At 35.9% G+C, this 22,775-nt stretch overlaps 1 protein-coding gene and 1 non-coding gene across 2 annotated transcripts in view; both read left to right on the forward strand.

The window, feature by feature from the left end:
- Positions 1 to 22,775, forward strand: part of PIGK (phosphatidylinositol glycan anchor biosynthesis class K) — a 124,863-nt gene that overhangs the window by 44,970 nt on the left and 57,118 nt on the right. Inside the window, exons 8-9 of the mRNA XM_019448841.2 lie at positions 337 to 447; positions 6,293 to 6,465. Coding sequence (XP_019304386.1) covers positions 337 to 447; positions 6,293 to 6,465 — 284 coding nt within the window. The remainder of the gene's footprint in view (positions 1 to 336; positions 448 to 6,292; positions 6,466 to 22,775) is intronic.
- On the forward strand, positions 4,340 to 4,530 carry LOC128776034 (U2 spliceosomal RNA). Its single transcript, XR_008421007.1, has one exon. It is a non-coding gene; the product is annotated as a U2 spliceosomal RNA (small nuclear RNA).

Below are 22,775 nucleotides of genomic sequence, written 5' to 3' on the forward strand. Positions count from 1 at the left end.
AGTATAATGCCCTTAAGACCCATCCATGTTGGGCGCCTGGGTGGCTCAGTCGGTTGAGTGGCCGACTTCGGCTCAGGTCATGATCTCACGGTCCGTGAGTTCGAGCCCCGCGTCGGGCTCTGTGCTGACAGCTCAGAGCCTGGAGCCTGTTTCGGATTCTGCGTCTCCCTCTCTCTCTGCCCCTCCCCTGTTCATGCTCTGTCTCTCTCTGTCTCAAAAATAAATAAACGTTAAAAAAAAAAAAAAAAAGATCCATCCATGTTGCCATAAATGGCGAGATTTCATTTTTTTTATGGCTTAATAATATGCCGTTGTATATGCTTTGCTTTTTCATAGCATCAACCTGATCCTGCAATTGGAGTCCACCTTATGGATAGATATACATTTTATGTCTTGGAATTTTTGGAAGAAATTAATCCAGCTAGTCAAACTAATATGAATGACCTTGTAAGTATTTGCTTGATTTGATTATAGCACATAGGTCTGCTTAATGCGGTAAGTGAAGTCCTTTACTCCCCGTACTCCTGGGGTACTGTTTCATATGTTGAATGGTAGCCTTTTAAATGGTTTTGAATTTCCCTTTACAGTAATATCTCTGTCTTTACTACAGGAGGCCTCAAGCTTTAGTCCAACTAAAGTCAACCAAATTCCTTGAGGTGCTTTCTTGTTTTCATTCATTTTCTCATGCTCTTTTCTCTACCAGAAATGTACTTTTTTTAGATTCACCTATTCAAATTCTGTCTATTCTTTGGGAGTCAAATCAGATTCTACCTCCTTCAGGAAATAGCCCCATAATTCTTCCCTGTTGGATTTAAGTAAGATAAATAAAGTTTTTCAGAGATTTCTCTTTTGTACCACTTATCATAGTCTGCCTTTTTCTGAACTTACTGAGTGTAATAAGATGTTGGAGAAAAGGGATTTTCTCTTACATATTTGTGTCCACCCTACAACTTCTAGTACAGTGTTTTGATGTGGCTTCTTGAATTTAGTTCAATCTTTTTTCTTGACTTTTCTATATTGATTGTACCCTTAAATTAGATCTACTCTGAAGTTGCTCTTGAAAGTAAGCAAAAGAAAAAGCTTGAAACAATTCTAGCCTGGATAATTACTGTGCATCAATGACTTTTGCTCTTATTTTTTCATTAATTTATAACTTGTTCTTTTATTCACAAACATTTTTTTGAGTTTTGGCTAAGTGCCAGCCACTGGCTATATCCTAGTGAAAGAGGCAGACACTGTCCCTGCCTTCGTGGAGCAGGGAGAATGAAGGGGAAGCCAAGTAGATGGGGCTTACCATTTAGATAATTTTATTTTAATTAAAGAAGTTCTAGGCTCCTGGGTGGCTCAGTTGTTGAGCATCTGACTCGATTTAGGCTCCTGTCATGATCACAGGGTCATGGGATCAAGCCCACGTCAGGCTCTGCACTGAGTATGGAGCCTGCTTAAGATTGTCTCTCTCTCTTTCTTCCTCTGCCCCTCTCTCCCACTCATGCACACTCTCTCTAAGATAAAAAAAAGTTCTGCAGAATTCTGAAAATCACTGTTGTGAGCTATCATATTTGATAACATAGAACTATTTCTTACGTTTTGAAGGTTATATATTTTGATGCCTGTTAAATCTTAATACGAATTTGGAAATTAAATCTTGTTATAATGCTACTTTATAAGAAAACTATAGTCACCTAAATTCTAGTTACTATAGTGGTTAAGTTTATTCCCTTTTTTAAAAAAATTTTTTATTTAAAAAAGGTTTTTTTTCTTAACGTTTATTTATTATTGAGAGACAGAGAAACACATAGCATGAGCATAGAAGGGGCAGAGAGAGGAGGAGACACAGAATCTGAAGCAGGCTCCAGGCTCTGAGCTGTCAACACAGAGCCCGACGCAGGGCTTGAACTCACAAACTGCGAGATCGTGACCTGAGCCAAAGTCGGGTGCTCAACCAACTGAGCCACCCAGGTGACCCAAGTTTATTCCCATTTTTAATTATACATTGTATATTTTATTTAATATGTGAGACACGGTCTCAAAAGTTTACCATATATGCACTTTACACTTCAAATAGACGTCTAATGGGTTTAAAAAAAAAAATACTCTGTCTCTCTAAAATAAATATTGAGGGGCGCCTGGGTGGCTCGGTCGGTTAAGCGTCCGACTTCGGCTCAGGTCATGATCTCACGGTCCATGGGTTCGAGCCCCGCGTCGGGCTCTGTGCTGACAGCTCAGGGCCTGGAGCCTGTTTCAGATTCTGTGTCTCCCTCTCTCTGTGACCCTCCCCCGTTCATGCTCTGTCTCTCTCTGTCTCAAAAATAAATAAACGTTAAAAAAAATAATAATAAAATAAAATAAAATAAATGTTGAAAAAAAATTAAAAAATAATAACTTCTTCCATTGAAATCATACAGGAAAAACTGAGGAAACTCCTGTTTTGTTTGTGTGTTTGCTTTTGCCCACAGTTGCTGTGTGGTTTTTATTTTTTTATTTTTTGTGTGTGTGTAGTTTTTAATAAACATTCCTCACTAATATCTTGTTTTCCACTTCCATGTTTTTAATTGAATGATTATTTTAATCTTGTTCAGTGAGAATGATCCATTTCCTTGAAGTTAAATATTATAGTGAATTGGCATGTCTCCAGATGTTGTGAACTAATACCTATTCTGTTGGATTAAATGTGTTGGGTATCAGCCGTATTCAGAGTGTACTATATCAGGTGCTTCAGGAGCAGCAAAATTAGAAGACATTGTGCTTAGCCCCTTAAAAATTTTTAGTGTCATTGGTAACTGTTGCAAAGCACATTTATAGAGTGTCGCCTGTTATCTCAAGTCTCTGGATCCTCCAGGTAATCTTCTGTCCTCTGTGAACATCTAACTCTTGCTATGTACCTTTAAGATACTTGTGCTTTTAATATTTCTCTGTAATTGTTTATATTTGTGACGTTCCTTCGAGGCTTTCAGCTTCTTAAATAAGCAGTATAAGAACCATGCTTTATGTATCTTATTACCCCCAGAACTTAATTATAGTACCTAGTGTATTTATAGATTTTCAGTGAATATTCTGAATGAATGAAAAGATATGACAACAATGCACATTTGTATGATTCCTTTAAATCCAGTGGGATTGGTCATTAAAATTTTTCTTGGAAGACAGAGACTTTCAGGTTTGGAAGCAGAGAAGTATAGCATATTCCAGGAAAATGGAATACATGCAGAGGCACAAAAGTTGGAATATGTCATCATCCTTGTCTTTGACAGTTTTATAATCTGGTTAGAGTGTGGAGATTCTGTAAGTGAAGGAGATTATGAAAAGTGAATGTTGGTAAGGCTAAGGAAACCAGAATGATATGATAAAATTTTCTTGAAGGAAGGAATAACTTCAAAGAAAGTGAAGTACAATGATTTTAGCAGCAAAGAAGATAACTACTTTTTATCTTGTTCCCCAAGCTCATTCCACTGTGCTTTTCCTGCTTTCTTCTGCTGGTACTTAATAAAGCCTACCAAGTTGCTCATACAGGAATGCCTTCAGTATACATAGGACTTCAATCTTATTTTTGTTTATTTTGTTTTATCTTTTTTTTTTAATTTTTTTTTAACGTTTATTTATTTTTGAGACAGAGAGAGACAGAACATGAACAGGGGAGGGGCAGAGAGAGAGGGAGACACAGAATCTGAAACAGGCTCCAGGCTCTGAGCTGTCAGCACAGAGCCCGACGCGGGGCTCGAACTCACGGACCGTGAGATCATGACCTGAGCCGAAGTCGGACGCTTAAGCGACCGAGCCACCCAGGCGCCCCTATTTTGTTTTATCTTTTACTTTGTTTCTGTAACTTTTCATCTGTATCATCCTTCCTGCTTGGCATTTTACTTTCTTGTGAAATCTGTTTGGCATTTTACTTTCCCCACCCTTTTGCCTTCACTGCTTCTTAATTTATGTCCTGATCTCTTTGTATTTCCTTTTCCTGCTTTCCTGAACCAGGAAGGCATTGTGATGCTAGGCAAATTACTTAATCTTTTAGTAGTTTAAAGTAGAGATAATAATTTTGATATACCTCAAAGTTATTGTTGGGCTTAAATGAGAATATCTACGAATTACTTAGCACAGTGCTTAGATCACTTTGTTTCTTAAATTCTAGCTGCTCTGCCCTTCCCCACCCATATCCCATCATATTGGCGATTACTTTTGCATGTGGTCTTGTCTCCACAGGTGGGCAAATGCTGTAGGCCCTAGGCCCTTACCAGCAGGCCTGTCATGGTTTTCTTCATATGTCCTGTGCTCCTGCCCAACTAGGTTATTTGCCCTACACATTTTTGCAGCCACTCCTTTAGTAAGAGAGTTATTTCCCATTGTTTCTCAGCCTTTCAGCTAAGATGGAGTGTAATATTTGTTTTCAGCAGTTTAGTATCTACTATATCTTCTATCCGAGGACAGTATATTAAATGGATTTTTGGAGCAGGGAGGTGGAACAAGAGCTTGCCCCATCCACTGCTCTCATTGACCTGGTATTATAGTACCTCTAGGAATGGTACACCCCTCTCACGGGAATGGCAGGGTTGCAAATGGCAGGCTGGTGTTGGGGCAGGAGTCACACGCCGGCACAGAAACCAAGCAGCCAGGCTCTAGTGTCCCTAGACAGTGTCCCCTGTCCTGAGGACCTGAGGGCTCCCTTCTGCATGTGACTGCACATGTGTACTGTCACAGGTCGGCTGGCCTATGTGTTTGTGGCTGTCAGGATCAGTCTCGCCACACTCCATCCACCACAGGAAAGTCCTGGCTTCCTCCCTCCCCACTTGTGCCTCCATCTGTTTGTGTCACCACTCCCACAAAAGAATGCTATTTCCCATCTATAATCTACCTTTCCCTTCAGAAAATAGCTTAAATCCCACTCCCTCTTTTTTCTTATCCTCAACCTATAAAAAGTTTATCCTTTTCTGAAGCAGAATCTGTCACCTTTTTTTCTACCTTGTTATGTTTATTCATCTCTGATGTGGCTTAAAGGCTTGAGGATAGGACCATGGCTATCAACTTCTGTATCCTTTTTGGAAGATAACAGTATGAAATATATGTAGTAGACATTTTTTATCCTTTGCTGAGTGAATGAATGACTATATGTCTATCCTTGGTAATTCACTGATCTGGAATATCAGGGGTAAGGTTAACATAGAAATTATTGTGAGATCAATGTAGAGATGAAGTCATGGTTTTCAGGCTTTGTTCTTTGGAGCAGCAGAGTGTCTGGATGTGCCTTGAGTTTATTTTCATTATGGATAAACTAAGAAAGTTACTTAATTTATAGAATTTATACACAGCAGGAGAACAAAGGGCCTCTCTAGTGGGGGGGGGGGAGGGGTGTCTGTACTTCAACTTCCTGCCTTCCAGAGCAGCTCTGCTTTCATCTTTTATATTTTGGGCTACTGTGTAATATTTTATTTGAATTTAAAGTTTTGTTGTTTTTTTTTTTTTTTTTTTTTTTTTAAATTTATTTTTGGGACAGAGAGAGACAGAGCATGAACAGGGGAGGGTCAGAGAGAGAGGGAGACACAGAATCGGAAGCAGGCTCCAGGCTCCGAGCCATCGGCCCAGAGCCTGACGTGGGGCTCGAACTCACGGACCGCGAGATCGTGACCTGGCTGAAGTCGGACGCTTAACCGACTGCGCCACCCAGGCGCCCCTGTTTTGTTTTTTAAATGAAGCACCATGATTATAAAATGTTTGAAAAACCATTCTGGGGGCTCCTGGATGGCTTACTCAGTTGAGCGTCTGACTCTTGATTTTGGCTCAAATCATGATCCCAGGGTCATGGAATCAAGCCACATGTTTGTCTACAAGCTGAGCATGGAGCCTGCTTAAGATTCTTTCTCCCCACCCCCCCCCCCCCCCCTCACTGCACTTTCTCTCTCTCTAAAAGAAAAAAAAAATAATAAAACATTCTGGAAGAGCACCCCACTGAGACGAATGTAGTTACAAAAAACCCACAATGTTTCTTGTAGTGTTACATGTGAGTTCTCAGTAAATTTAAGGTCCGAAATATATTTGGTAGCATATGATTCAAAAAAACTGAATGTTTTTTTCCCTCCCTAGCCAGCTTCCCTTTTTATTACTTGTTCTAATGTCTGCTGTATAGCTTTCTTAGAATGTCATGTACTACCATAGCAATGAAACTTTAATCTTTAGAATCAGTAGCTTCTTCAGGTTGGGAGAGCTTTAAAAATACAGAACAGTCTACTATACTGTGTTACTGATTTAATAAATGCTGTATGTATATGTGTGTATTTATTGTTACATATATCTTTTTCAGTTTCAGGTCTGTCCCAAAAGTCTATGTGTATCTACCCCTGGACATCGCACTGATCTTTTTCAAAGGGATCCTAAAAATGTCCTGATAACTGATTTTTTTGGAAGTGTGCGGAAAGTGGAAATTACAACAGAGACTATTCGTCTGCAACCAGATTTAGGAAACATGGAAAGCAGGTATTCATCTTGAATTATTATTTTATTAGAATATACTAGTCTTACAACTCATAAATCTTTATGTAACATGATGTTCCATAGTAGTGAGAAATGAAAGTTGGTGTTTGTAAATAAACTACACATTTCTACCCATTCTTCACTTTATGTAGGCCCTATAGTTTTCAGGCTTATGAGCAAAAGCTATTAATATTAGGGAGAAGCTAAGATCATGATTAGGATTGTGTCGTTAGCCCCAAAATACAATGTTCATAGTAGCAATTTGAGACTGGCTCAAAAGGACTAAAACTTTCCTCGTAACTGACTTTCTTAGAGCCATTACTTTTCTTTAGTGGAGGTGTGCATAAAAAAGGTTTCAGAAAACCTTCATGAAAGGGCAGGTATGTGAACTTTTCAAACATTACCACGCTAATGAGTGTGTATGCTTTCACCTGTTGCAATAGAAAGTGTTTGTTACATGATGTGACACTGAATAGGAAAGTTGGCAGCTGGGTGTAATAAGGGCCCAAGGAATCCGGCAGGTATAAGACAGATAAACATAAAAAGGGGAAGCGAGCACCAAAAGAACATAGGAGCCAAATACAAACTTTAAATAATCATTTCCATGTTCAGAATTTCTTTGGGCTCCAGCAGTAAGGCTACTTCTCTCTCTGCCATGTATTTTGATTCCTAGAGTCTGGGTGGTTTGTGAGCCTGGTTCAGTGGTATCTCTGGTTTTTCTCTAGTGTTACATTATGTTAATCTGAAACAATTTATCTGGAGCTATTGTAAATTTGGAGGGACTGTCTCATCAACAGGTGCCACGGTTTTGGATTTATTTGGGGGCTCTTGGTAATTCATTAGGGAAAGGAATGAGGGAGATAGGGATATACACCCTCTCTTGGGGAGTAGATGGTGTGTGAGTGTGCGGTGAGTATACATGCCTGCACACACGTGTAGGTGTGTATGTATGCGTGTGTGAGCGCACAGACCGGAGAGAGAGAGTGAGAGAAATGGGTTGACTTGGGGTATGCGAACTTTAGAAATATTTATAACATTTCATTTTTTTTCCCCCTGTAAACATTTTCAAAGGAAAAATGCTTTGTTAGGATTAAATAGTGTCTCAGTTAATAACCATTTCTTGAAATATATGGATGATATATTTTACTAGGCATTTAACTTTGTTATTTGTGATTGTCTAATGCTGTCTATTGGAAACTCATACTTCTGAGAACTTTTCTGGATTGCTAACTGGCAACATAAATTACTCTCAACTTTGAAAATTTCAAAGACTTGTAATTGAGCTTATGAATGTTTTAGGAATAAGTTTAAAAATTACAAAATGAATGTTTGAAGATTTAAAATTGATATTATTGTTAATTATTTCCTATTTTGGATATTCAAAGCCTTAGGTCTTTTCCAATTTCCTATAGCTTATTGGCTTAAAAATATTTTTTAAGAGATCAGATGATATTCTACAGCATTTTTATTTGTTATTGTATTTTTTTAATGTTTATTTAGAGAGAGGGAGAGAGAATCCCAGGTAGACTTTGAACTGTCAGCACAGAGCCTGATGGAGGGCTTGAACTCATGAACTGTGAGATCATGACCTGAGCTGAAATCAAGAGTTGGATATTTAACTGACTGAGCCACCCAGGTGCCCCTACTTATTTGAAATACTAAATTTCACATTACTTTTGTAAAACAGCTAAATTATACCTTAACACTTAGCAGCTAAAATTGAAATGTCTTTTACCAAATTCATTTTGTAATTTTCCTTGAATTTAAGCCTATGAAATTATAAGATACACCTTCTCTTAACCATCTGAACATTGCATTAATTCATTGTAAAGGCAAGGACCATCTTTATACTTTTTCCTTTACTAATTTTCTATTTTCTCCACTTAACACAATATTAAATATGCAATAAGTATACAATAAAAAATGATTTCAATGGAATCTACTAAGTCTCATTATATGTTTTGGAGGAATGGAATTTTGGCTCATAAATTATCTTTGTGTATTAGTTCAAGAGCAGAAATTGTTGGTGCTGAAAATTATCTTAATTTATCTTTAATCGAGGAGAAAATTTTGAGCCTCAAAGCCAGGCACCGGGCATTGTTGAATTACAGCACCCTCTAGTGTTTATAAATAAATTTTATTTTGAATATTATGTACAAATGGTTTCATGATAATTGGTATATGTTATCCAATTAGGAGAATTAAATTTCCAACATGCGTCAGGAATTTTGAAATGGATGCTACAAATATTATCTCATTGTATGTAGGTAGTATTTATATAAATATGAATGGCAATCAGATATTTGTTTAGAGAAGAGTATATTCATGAGAGGTTAGATATCACAAAAAATATTTTATTAAGGAAATTATGGGTTAGGATATGTATGTATTTTTTCAGATCTTAGGTTAAAAATATCAATATAGTCACTGTTAGTTATTAAAATTGGCAGTTATGCTTTTAAGTTATTACTTTCTGCATGCTGGGAAACAACAGAATTGATTCATATTTCATATTTTGCATATAAGTATGCTAGAGTAAACAGCTATAATGGAGAATCTTAGTACCTAAAATTGGCTGTAGTAGCTGTATGAAATTATTGTTATGTGTCTTTTGAAATAGATATTGAGTATAATCATAAAGTTAGTAACAACACCTTGTTTCTGCTTGTGTCTTAGTAATTATGTGATTAAATTATTTGTAAAAAAATGATATAAAATAAGGACTGACTACATTAAGTGTGGCTTATATAACTTGATTCTAAACTGCTTCATCTGAGTATACACAGGTTGACTTTTGATGAGTATGGAGACAATAGCCTGCCCTCCTGAAAGAGTTGGACTTTTTAGAATCTAGTAATAAGTCTGTGTTAGCTCAGAATACCAGTTTTGTGTCCTCACTGTATAGGGAAAATAGTCTCCAGCTTGTGGATGTCAAAAGATAGACATGTTTTAGTGTTACAAAACATAGAAGTTCTAAATTCAGTAGGCATTGACCAAGAAAAAATGGAATCCAGGACAATATTAATTGCAAATGCTCATCTTTTATCCTGGTTAGTTAGATGAAAACTCACCTAGTCTGACTTCTGCTTTAGGCTTTAAATTTAGGCACTTGATTCTATTTGTGAATGCTATTTTGTTGTAATTTTATCCTATTATACTAGAATTTCTTTCTTTTTGAAGCAATCTTCAGCAATTGAAATTTTTTTTGGGCTTAGCAGGAAATTTGAGACAGGACTGTTTTCTTACAGATTCCTTACAGACCTCCAACAGAAGGGTAAGATACAGCCTCCTCAAGGTCAGTCTGTGTTTTGGACACCAGAGTAGGCTTCTTCCAAGGGCTTGTTAAGGAAGTCCCCACCTCACATAGATCAAAGTTCAGACAGTTGCTGCCATAGTCATCATATTTTAAGCCCTTTCTATGTGCTTAATGCTTTATATGATCACATTAGCTAGGACTGTTGAGTTGTAATAATAGAATCCAACCTGAGCTACATTTTTTTAAAGGACATTTGTTATACAGATATTCTGTGTTTTATGGAACCTAAGGACTGACCCCCAGAAGGGAGTGGAAACAGGAACCAGATATCAGTCAGAAACACAGGCAGCACTCTCTCCATCTCACCATTGTTTTAGTCTTTTCTTTCTCTTCTGCTCTGGCCACGTAGGGGATAAAATATGTGTACACCACTGCTGTGGAGATTTGTATGTCTTCTGTTGATGATAACGCCCAGACAGAGAATATAGTTGCTCATTTCTGATTCTAAGCTCCCCAGAGGGCTTCATGATTAGCCCAGCATGGGTCAGATATCCACCCTGGGTCGAGGTGGGCAATAGTGGGATCATACAACACAAAATCGTGGCTGCTTGGGAGACCACCTCATGTTTACAAGATGAACCCCCAAAAAGGGTCTTGGGAGCTAGGTAGATATCCTGAGGCGTATTTATATTAATCTTTTTTTAATCCACATGATAACTTCATGAGGCATTTTTTCATTTTGTAGATGAGTAAACTGAGGCTGAGAAAGGTTAAGAAGCCTGCCTAAGGTCAAACAAATGGTAGAGCCAAGATAGGAATCTAGGAAAGCCTTATACTTCTAAGAAATATATCTTCTTATTTTATTCTCCTATAATTCTCCTATAATTTACCCTGAACTACTTGGCTTGCTTTCTTTTTAAAGGGTATAAAATATAGGAATACCTGGGTGGCTCAGTCAGTTAAATGTCCAACTCTTGTTTTCAGCTCAGGTCAGCATCCCAGTGTCATGGGATCAAACCCTGCATCAGGCTCCATGCTATCAGCTTGGAATCCTCTCTCTCCCTCTCTCTCTGGCTCTCCTCCACTCATGCTCCCTCTCTAGCTTGCTCTAAATAAATAAGTAAATAAAATAAAATAATAAAATAAAATAAATGAAATGAAATGAAATGAAATGAAAGCTCAGTGAATTATCACAAAACAACTACTCGTGTAATCACCGGAACAATTGAACAATGCTGGTACACTGGAAGCTCCCAACCCTTGTGCCCTTCCCAATCTCTGCCCTCTCCCTCCTCATCAAAATTAACCACTATACTAACTTTTATAGAATTTACTTTCTTGCTTTTCATTTTATATTACCTAAGTATGTATCCCTAAACATTATGTTTTGATTCTTTTGCTAACATTATGTTTTGGAGTTCGTTTATGTTGTGTACAACTATAGTTTGTCCAATTGTTTTGAGTCTTTAAAATTGAGGTATAATTTATTTACAGTAAAATCACCCTTTTTAGTATATAGTTCGGAATTTTCACAAATGCATACAACTGGATAATCACCATGCTCAACCATCACCACAAGAAATTTCCTTATGCCCCTTTCTGTCCAGTCTCTTACCAGTATCCCTGGAAACCACTGATCTGTTTTCTGTCCCCATGGTTTTACCTTTTCCAAAATGTCATATAGATGGAATCATACTTTATACCCTTTTGAGTTTGGCTTCTTTTATTAGCATAATGCATTTCAGATTCATCTCTATTGTCACATGTATCAGTCGTTTTGTGTTCTTTTTATTGCTATATGCTACTCAGCAATAAAAAAGAACACAAACTACAGATGCATGAGATGCAGGTTATCCATTCACCAACCGAAGGATATTTGTTTGTGCCCACCATTTTTTGGCAATTATAAATCCACTGTAAACCGTTACATACAAACATAAGTTTTCATTTTACTTGAATAAACACTCAAGAGTAGGTTTGTTGGTTCATATAAAATGTAGGTTTAACTTTGTAAGAAGCTTCTGAACTATTTTCCATTAGTCACTGTACCATTAAAAAATTTTTTTTAATGTCTATTTATTTTTGAGAGAGAGAGCACACACATGCCATTGCAAATGGGGGAGGAGAAGGGGCAGAAAGAGGGGGGGCAGGGGATCCCAAGCGGGTTCTGCACTTAACTCACAGACTGTGACATCTTGACCTGAGCCAAAGTCAGATGCTTAACTGTCTGAGCCACTCAGGAGCGCCATCACTATACCGTTTTGCATTCCCACAAAGGTAGTTCAATATTCTTAATTATATGTGGTATTATCTATTTAATTTTAGCTCTTCCAGTAGGTGTGTAGTAATACCATTATGATTTTACTTTGTATATCCCTGATGACTGAGGATGTTCAGCATTATTTCATGTGCTTGTTAATTCATTTTTCATGAAACATCTATTCAAGCCTTTGCTCATTTTTGAAAAATTGGGTTTGCTTTCTTCTTAATTATAAGATTTCTTTATACATTTTACATACTAGTTCTTTGTCAGATACATGTACTGCAAATATTTTTCTTAGTCTTTGGCTTGCCTCTCTTATCCTTAATGTCTGTTGAAAAGTAGGAGATTTAATGTTGATGAAGTTCATCTATCAATATTTTCTTTATGCTTAATGTCCTTTGTGCAAGGATTCTTTATCTCACACAAGGTCACAAAGACTTTCCTTTATTTTCTTCTAGGAGTTTTATAGTTTTAGCTTTCATTAAGCTATGATTTACTTTTAAGTTTAGAGTATAGTGGTAAGTAGGGTTTGAGGTTCATTTTTTTTCCATATAGATACCTAGTTATTCCAGCACTGTGTATTGAAAAGATCGAAACCTTATTGGATTATGTTGGCACTTTTGTAAAAAATCACATGACCACCATATATGTGGGTCTATTTCTAGACTCTATTCTGTTGTCTTGAACTATATATCTGTTTACACGTAACAGCATTATACTGTTATTTTAGCTTTATAGTAAGTTTTGACATTAGTTTGTATAAACCCTACAAATCAGTTTTTCAAGGTTATTTTCACTATTCTAGATCCTTTGTGTTTCCATAGAAACTTTAGAATCAGTTTGTCAATTTATAAAAACAAAAAAAAAAAAAAAAAAAAACCTGCTGAAATTTTGATTGGGATTGGATCAACTCCATGTTAATTTGATGAGTATGGATACCTTAACAATATTGAATCCTCTGGTTCATGAACATATCTCTACATTTATTTAGAATTCCTATAATTTCTATAATTTTCCTATAATGTCTGCATTGCTTAAGTTTTCTCTGTAGGTGTCCTCTACACTTTTTATTAAATTTATTCCTAGCTATTTTTGGTTTTGATGCTGTTTTAAGTGATATTTTAAAAGTTTATACTTTATTTGTTACTCAACTATGGAAGTGCAGTAAATGTTTATATTGTGACTATATTCTGGGGTCGCACTGAATCTAAATGTTGATCAACTCAAACCCAGTCAAAATCCCAGCAGGCTTTTTTTGTAGAGATTTACAAACTGATTCCACAGTTTATATGGAAATGTAAAGGACCTACTATAGAATTTCTTATATCATTGAGTATATGAATTCTAGTCTCTATAGTGCTTACTAGGAAATCAAATAAAAATTTAAGTATACATATTTAGTAGAAACATCTGTTTTGGAGTTGGACAAAATAGACTGAGGAATATGAAACTTTGTGATGAAATACTTCACTGAATATTGCTCATGGTAGATTATAAAATGATTATGAAAGTTTATGAACCAGAGATTCACCAATGTCATTCAAGTGATAATTGATAGGATTTCTCCTTCACTATTCTACATACTACTGTGCTTTTTTAAGTGATTAATTTAGTCACCAATATAATTCTGTATTATCCTGAGCATCTTATTTGGCCATTTATTTTATATTGTTATTTGTAACTGTTAGTAACTATAGTCATTCAGGAACTTATTAAAGTGGAATTTGAGAGCATAAATTAGATGTGATTATTTGATTTATAAAGACAAAACTGATAATTAGCCTTGTCAGTTTGCATTCATTAAAGTTTTTATTGTTATAGTTTATTGTTATAGTTTCAAATGTGCTGATAATTTTATGGGCAGGTTTTTTAAAGCAGTTTAATTCACTACCTACAATTAAGCAAAAACATTCACTGAGTTGGTTTATGACTTTCAAGAAATCAGTGTATGTAAATAGTATATAGCAGAATATAGTATTATATCCCTTTGTATAAGTAAAACTTCCCTGGGGTACCTGGGTAGCTCAGTAGGTTAAGCTTCCAACTTCAGCTCAGGTCATGATCTCACATTCGTGAATTTGAACCCTACGTCTGGGCTCTGTGCTGACAGCTCAGAGCCTGGAGCCTGCTTCAGATTCTGTGTCTCCCTCCCTCTCTGCCCCTCCCCTGCTCACGCTCTGTCTCTCTCAAAAATAAATGAACGTAAAAGAAATTTTTAAAGGGGCGCCTGGGTGGCTCAGTTGGTTAAGGGGCCGACTTCGGCTCAGGTCATGATCTCGCGGTCCGTGAGTTCAAGCCCGGCGTCGGGCCTTGTGCTGACAGCTCAGAGCCTGGAGCTTGTTTCTGATTCTGTGTCTCCCTCTCTCTGACCCTCCCCCGTTCATGCTCTGTCTCTGTCTCAAAAATAAATGAACATTAAAAAAAAAATTTTTTTTAAATAAAAAAAAAAAAAAAAAGAAATTTTTAAAAAAATTTCCCTGAGTAAAAATTAGTAAATATTATGTTTCCTAGAGATACTAATTTCCAAGTAGTGTTACTAATTTTTAAAACTGATCAAAGCAAAGTTAATTTTAATTTAAATGCGAAATATATAGAACTAAAAGTTGTAAATTGAAAATAAAGTTAAAAATGATATGGTATTTTTTATAAAATAGAACATTAGAACTTAAACTATTAAGCAATTAAGTTCTGAATTATATGGGAAAGTAGATTGTGTGAACTTTAAGGTTTAACTCTTTGATTCTATGTTCTGTGACTCACTTGGTCTCCTTACAAATGATGATATTTTGTTGCTCAATTCCAGTGAATTAAGCTTTAGTTAAATCAACTTAATGTCTGTTATCTGACATTATGGAGGCTATCATAGCATAATAAAAGACACATCATTAGAATCAGTCAGCTCCTGACTTTCGAGCCTCTGCCTTTTACTAGCTGTGTACCTTAGACAAACCACATGACTTCTTCAATTCTCAGCTCCCTTACCTGTCAATGGGAATAATAACTTCATTTTATAAGGTTATTAAGAGACTTAATTTTTATTTTCCTTTGAGCTCTTGATTCTGAGCTCAAATATAGTAAAGTGCTTAATAATTGTTCAACATTACTGACAGAACATATCACATATACCAATAAAAACTGCTAGAATTCTATTTATGACATATTTTGGCCACTTGCAAAAATTATCTATTTTTCTTTTATTAATCTAGTATTAGAAAGTACTTATTTTTATATCTGGAAGTTTCTTATTTGGAGTACTACAAAGATTTGGGAAATTGTGTTTAACCAGAAGATGGCAGTAGAATTACATGTTTGTACATATGGAACACTCATTTTTTTTTTTTTTTTTTTTTTTTTTAATGCCGAAGAGGTAGTTTGTATCTTCAAATAAATTGTGATATTTGTTTCTTCAGATCAGTGACAGGAGAAATAGACTTTTCATGTTGAATTTTCAGTTTAAAAAAGGATGATAAAAACTTTTCTCTATATGTAAGTTGTTTTGCTTTAATAAATGTAATAATACGGAATTTTAAAAAAATAGGTAAATACAAAATCTTTTTGAATTGCTACTCTTCTGGCATATTTTAGCATATTATTAAATACATAATCAAAAAATTGAAGGTTCATAAAAATCTTAAGGTGTGTGAAGATTATTTGTGATTAATTAGTAATAGAGATAGAGCAGTTTTCATTTATAATTTGTCAGTGGGGAAAACTGGATTCAATATTTTTATGATTTTTTTTAATGTTTATTTTTGAGGGAGATAGAGCATCAGGGGGAAGGGACAGAGAGAGAGAGAGAGAGAGAGAGAGAGAGAGAGAGAGAGAAACACAGAATCTGAAGCAGGCTCCAGGGTCTGAGCTGTCAGCACAGAGCCCAGTGTGGGTCTTGAACTCAAGAACTGTGATATCATGACCTGAGCTGAAGTCGGACATTTAACCAACTGAGCCACCCAGGCCTTCCTGGATTTAATATTTTTTAAAATATATGTTTATTTTTGAGAGAGAGCCAGAGCATGAGCAAGGGAAGGGAAGAGAGAGATGGAGACACAGAATCCGAAGGAGGCTCCATCCAAGCTGTGAGCTGTCAACACAGAGCCTGACACAGGGCACAGATTCACCATGAGATCATGACCTGAGCTGAAGTAGGACACTTAACTGACTGAGCCACGAAGGCACCCCTGGATTCAATACTATTTTTGTTGTTGTTGTTTTTAATATGTGAAATTTATTGTCAAATTGGTTTCCATACAACACCCAGTGCTCATCCCAAAAGATGCTCTCCTCAATGCCCATCACCCCCTCTCCTCTCCCTCCCCCCCCCCCCCCCCCATCAACCCTCAGTTTGTTTTCAGTTTTTGAGAGTCTCTTATGCTTTGGCGCTCTCCCACTCTAACCACTCTCTTTTTTTTTTCCTTCCCCTCCCCCATGGGTTTCTGTCAAGTTTCTCAGGATCCACATAAGAGTGAAAACATATGGTATCTGTCTTTCTCTGTATGGCTTATTTCACTTAGCATCACACTCTCCAGTTCTATCCATGTTGCTACAAAGGGCCATATTTCGTTCTTTCTCATTGCCATGTAGTACTCCATTGTGTATATAAACCACAATTTCTTTCTCCATTCATCAGTTGATGGACATTTAGGCTCTTTCCATAATTTGGCTATTGTTGAGAGTGCTGCTATAAACATTGGGGTGCAAGTGCCCCTATGCATCAGTACTCCTGTATCCCTTGGGTAAATTCCTAGCAGTGCTACTGCTGGGTCATAGGGTAGGTCTATTTTTAATTTTTTGAGGAACCTCCACACTGTTTTGCAGAGTGGCTGCACCAGTTTGCATTCCCACCAACAGTGCAAGAGGGTTCATGTTTCTCCACATCCTCGCCAGCATCTATAGTCTCCTGATTTGTTCATTTTGGCCACTCTGACTGGCATGAGGTGATATCTGAGTGTGGTTTTGATTTGTATTTCCCTGATGAGGAGTGATGTTGAGCATCTTTTCATGTGTCTGTTGGCCATCTGGATGTCTTCTTTAGAGAAGTGTCTATTCATGTTTTCTGCCCATTTCTTCACTGGATTATTCGTTTTTGGATTCAATACTTTTAAAATTGATTTATATATAACACTTCAGGGTTGTAGCTAGTAGGTAAAGCAAGAGGCAGAAGACATTTATATTAGTAATATAAATCTGTAGTCCCATTTCAGAAATTGCCGTTTTTATTGAAATCATGGTATGCCTTGTTGCCTGGTTTTCAAGTATTCTACAGATGAAGTGTTGCTAAATTGTACATCCTAGTGCTAGAAGGAACCTTTAAGGCAACCTGATGCAGTAGAAAGAGTATGGAGGTGAATGGACTTGCATTCAAATTCTGGTTTAATTATCTGCTTTTGCCTTTAGGCACATTACTTAATCTCTCTGAAACTCAGATATTTTTATCTCTTAAAGGGTGATCTACTCTCTCCCTTCAGAGTTATTGTGAGGATTAGGGATAATATATATATAAAAATGAGCAACTTTATCAGTGCCTTTTTTTTTTTTAATGTTTATTTATTTTTGAGAGAGAAACAGAGAATGAGCTGAGGAGGGGCAGAGAAAGAGGGAGACACAGAATCCTAAGCAGGCTCCAAGCTGTCAGCACAGAGCCTGATGGCGGGGCTCAAACTCATGAACCATGAAGTCTTGACCTGAGCCGAAGTCGGACACTTAACTGACTGAGCCACCCAGCTGCCCCATCAATACCTTTTTTAAGAGCATGCCAAGTAAAACTCATGGCAGCCATACTGACGTCTCTCCTCCAGTACAAAAGATACAGTGGGAGTGTTACCATCTTTTTTGGTATACTCTGTAGCACTGTTTATATAGTTTGGTTTACATTTTTATCAGCCATGCCTCACATATTGCTCATTGACAGGAATTATTGTTAGTTTGGCCTTTCCATACTTAACTCATGTAGTTGATTTTTTTTTAAACTCTATTTCAGGCTCTCTGCTAATTTCATTGTGTTTTAATCTTAGCAGTCATTGTCTTGTAAATATTAGCTTATTGTTGTAGCCTATCAGTCTCTTAGGACACTCATTCCAATATGGTATTGTTAGTGTGAAACTATATAGATTTTATTGTGTGTGTGTGGGGGGGGGAATAAACCTGGTAAAGTACAGGGTCATGAGTTCTTTGCCAGCAATATCCTTCATAATTGACATCAATTTTGGGATGTGGCTATAAAATTATTAGAATATTATGATTCTCCCAGGGGTAATTAATGATAATTAGAAATGTCATGATAATTTGAAAACCGTACCTAAAAACCGCAAGTAAAGTCATTTATGTGAGTTTTCATTAAATTGATATAATAAATACTATTTAAAGTACATTTTTCTATAAGTGTAATAGAGAAATTTCTATAAGGTAACAAGTAATTAAAAATGCTTCTTTTAAAATTAATTTTGTCATAAAAATAAAAACCAGGAAATTGAAAACATGTTTGATTTTTGACTATGTCTTGGTAGTATAGTTATTAAATATTTATGTGAGAAAGGGAACATATTGTTTCTTCATGAAACAAACATTTATTAGTAATTTTTATTTGAGCTGCAAATAACTTTAATCTATGCAACATTGACTAGTTCTGTCATTCTCCATCTTTGTTTGAGATTCAGTTATACAAAGTTCTTGTTATACTCAATAATATTCCAGACTTGTCCTTTCTTTAATTCTATAAAATTTTTACATATTATTCTGAAAGTACCTATACTAAGGAAAGCATGCATATTGTTACAGATTTTTTTTTTTTTCTGTAAGATTGATCAACCTCATTTTAACTTGGATATTAAGAGCCTTTCTTTGTTCTTCATCTTATGGGATCAGCTTCTAATGTTAATTGATGTTTTCTAATATGATTTATCTAAAGTGATAAACAAATGAAAATTAATGAAATAACAGTTCAAAGGATATGATCTCAGAATACATGAATTTGTCACATGATAATAGTAAGTGTGGATGCTGGCTGAGAATTAGTTTGGATCACACTGAGTAGTAGTGGGCTAGTTTAGTGGGTCTGAACAACACTGTCAGAGATTCAGACACTTGGTAGGCAGTTTAAACTGGGTTGTACTAAAATTAGTATATATGATTTTGTAAGTGTTTACTTTTATACCAAATATATGTATATTAAACATACGTATAGTGAGAGATGGAGTAGGAACACAGTATTTTAGATTTCTGTTAGTTGATTCAAAGACTGCATGCTGTAGGGCACTCTTGCTCTTTGCTGTAAGGTACTGAAGCAGGTAATAATGAGCTCTATGGTGAGGCATAGATCATGAGTGTAAGTAATCTGTGGCTTAGAAATTCTACCCTCAGCTTCTGTTGCTTGCAATACAAGGAGTTGTGACTGGCTAATTGCTTTGTATAAACATGGTATATACCTTTAAATCTTTGTATCTAATGATAGAGAGAGCTTAACTTATGCTTTAAAAAGTAACTAATGTTCATAATGATTTCTCTCTATTATGCAAAAACACTGTAATAAGTCTTCTAAGTCACAGAAATGATTAAAATATATCTTGTATGATTTTAGTGTTAAGAGTAGTTTTTTCTTTCTCATTTGTTGAAAATTGGACATAATAAAACCTTGAATATCTAGAAATTAGGTAACTTCTAGTAATAAAGAGTACATGAAAGTTGCCAGTAAGTTGGCTCTGAATACGAGAAATCCCATTGAGACCTTAGATGTAAAAACGCAACTTGACTTTAATGGCCTTTGGCATTCATAGTTTGAAATTTCATCAGAAGGAAACATTTCTCAATAAAATAATACCCTGTAATATTCAGAATTAGATACATATCACTTTTCCAAAAATAAGAAATGAATACAAATGAGTTAGAGAGGTGGTTTGAAGTTAAAGAACAATCAATTGACTTCATTTTCAGAATTGTTGCTGACTGCATTTTTATGGGGGGAAAAAAACTCTTCTGTTATGAAATACCTAGATGTGCTGTAAATTACAAAACAGACAAACAGCCCCCCTCCCATACACACTTTTTTAAATTTTTTTTTTCAACGTTTTTTATTTATTTTTGGGACAGAGAGAGACAGAGCATGAACGGGGGAGGGGCAGAGAGAGAGGGAGACGCAGAATCGGAAACAGGCTCCAGGCTCCCAGCCATCAGCCCAGAGCCTGACGCGGGGCTCGAACTCACGGACCACGAGATCGTGACCTGGCTGAAGTCGGACGCTTAACCGACTGCGCCACCCAGGCGCCCCCCATACACACTTTTAAATACATAGCTGAGCTACCAAGAAAGTAGTTAAATGGAAACAACACAGTTTGATAAATGGAGTTTCTGGCTTTTTCTAGATTGAACCAGAACTGGTGGCATCCCCTTATTCATTGGGAGTGCTGCACAGGTTCAGTTTTGTACAATGTACAAAGTTTCTAGGTAGTTGCAGCTTGTGTTCCAAACATGCAACTTCCTAGGCGTTTGGCAACAAGTTCAGACCCTTTGTCTCCCTATGTTTACTTAAACTTACTATGAAAGGAATATGGATGAGTTGGGTCCCTCTCCTAAAGCCAACCCATGACATGTCCAGATACACCATAATTCAAAAATGCTTTTACAAGGAACCATGCTTTATTTTGCTGCAGGCCTTTCTATCTATCTGTGAGGCAGAAAGTATTTATGAGAGCCCATTGCTGAACAGTGGTTCCCAATAGGAAGCTCCACTTTCCTCAGTAATAGGAAAATCTGTTGGAGGAAAACATGTAAGGAGCTAAAATCCAAGGGGTAAGTAAATGTGGAAGGCCAGGCTCCCTAAATGATAATTATTGATATAGAAATCTAGAGTTCTAAGTTAGAATGGCTTTCTGTGAGAGGAGAAAATGTGAGTCTATTTGTGGGTAGTTAAGTTTAAGGAAATAACTCAGCTTAAAATTATACAACTAAATTGTATATACAATGATTATACAACTAAACTATGGTTAAAGAATGAACAAAAAAATAAGGACATTTTCAAACATGCAAAAGCTGAGTATTTTAAATCAATACACCTTACTTAAACAATGTCTAAAGGAGATATACTTCTTGAAAAAGGCAAAGGAGCTGGGAAAGAGGTCTGAGTGGTAGTAAAATGGTAGTTAATTTAACAAAAAATTGAGTATGTTTTACAATTATGATAACAGTGATGATGATAATTGGGGAAGTAAGATAAATTGAAGCACTAGTGTATTTAATAACAATAATACATAAGAAGGAGAGGAGGTGGTTTTAAAGTATTTTGAGGTTTTTTTGAGGGGGAGAAGGGTGGTAAGTTTTAATAGCTTTAGACAACAAGTTATGTATGCAGTTTACATTTTGAGAATGACCACTAAATTAATAGAAATAGAGGAAATAAGATAAAAATGGTACAGGAGAAAAAAATGGAATTAAAAAAAATCAATGTGGGGGCCACAAAGAAGTGAATGTGAAACAAGAAAAGGCAGAAAAAATAGAAATTACAAACTAAGAAGATAAATAATTATGATTATGTTTGCTTATAACAATAAATTTAAATAAATTAATTTTACTCAATTTTAATTAATTTTTATTTTTTAATTTAAATTAATTTTAAAAACAGAGATTACCAGGGACGCCCAGGTGTCTTCATTCAGTTAAGCATCTGACTTTGGCTTAGGTCATGATCTCACAGTTCATGAGTTCAAGCTCTGCACCAGGCTCTGTGCCAACAGCTAGAGCCTGGAGCCTGCTTCAGATTCTGTGTGTTCCTTTCTCTCTGCCCCTCCCCTGCTCACGCTGTCTCTCTCTCTCTCTCAAAAATAAATGAACATTAAAAAAAAAAAAACCAAACAGATCATCATATTAGGATAAAAAGAAATCTAACTACAGACATAAAACATAATGACATTAAATAGCTAACAATAAAAGGATAACCAGGCAACTGCTAAGGAAAAATAGCTTATATGACTGTATTAATATTGGACAAATAGACTTAAGGAAAAGGCATTAGGAAGCATAAAGAGGGTAACTAATGATTAAAAGTTTAACTCATTAGAAAGTTTAAAAGCATGTTAACTTTCAGTTACTTAATAACATAACTATATTTTTTTAATTTGCATACTTGAATTTCATAAATTCACCATTGTAGACACAGATTTCAACATCACATTATAAGAATTTTTTTTTTAGAAAATGACAAATGATTTCCCCCCAAGTTTTTAAAATTAAAGATATGAGCAACATGATTAACAAGCTTGATCTGATAGATTCAGCAATTAGCAAACATTCTTCTGAAGCCCAAATATAATTTTTTTTTTGAGAGAGACAGAGACAGCATGAGTGGGGGAGGGGCAGAGAGAGAGAAGAGAAAGAATCCCAAGTAGGCTCTGCATTGTCAGCACAGAACCTGATGCAGGGCTTGAACCCACGAACTGTGAGATCATCATCTGAGCCGAAACCAAGAATCAGACGCTTAGCCATCTGAGTCACCCAGGCGCACCCACCAAATGTAATATTTTAAAAAGTTGACCCATAGTTGGCCAAAAATGCACATCTTAAAACTACAAAGTATTGGAATCTTATGGAACTTTTTTTAATCACCATAGAATTGTTACAATCAATAACAAAAAAGAGAACTGTTTAAAATATATATGTGTAGAAATTCTAAAACATACTTTGAGTAATTCTTAGAATAAATAAAATATCAATGTAAATTAAAAAAACAGAAATGAGTAATAATGAAAATATTAAACATCAAAAGTAGTATATACAGTTTCTGATTCTGGATAGGATGAAATAATTCAC

This window comes from Panthera pardus, unplaced genomic scaffold, assembly GCF_024362965.1.
Source record: "Panthera pardus isolate Hobbes unplaced genomic scaffold, ASM2436296v1 HiC_scaffold_11, whole genome shotgun sequence".
Taxonomy (NCBI): Eukaryota; Metazoa; Chordata; class Mammalia; order Carnivora; family Felidae; genus Panthera; species Panthera pardus.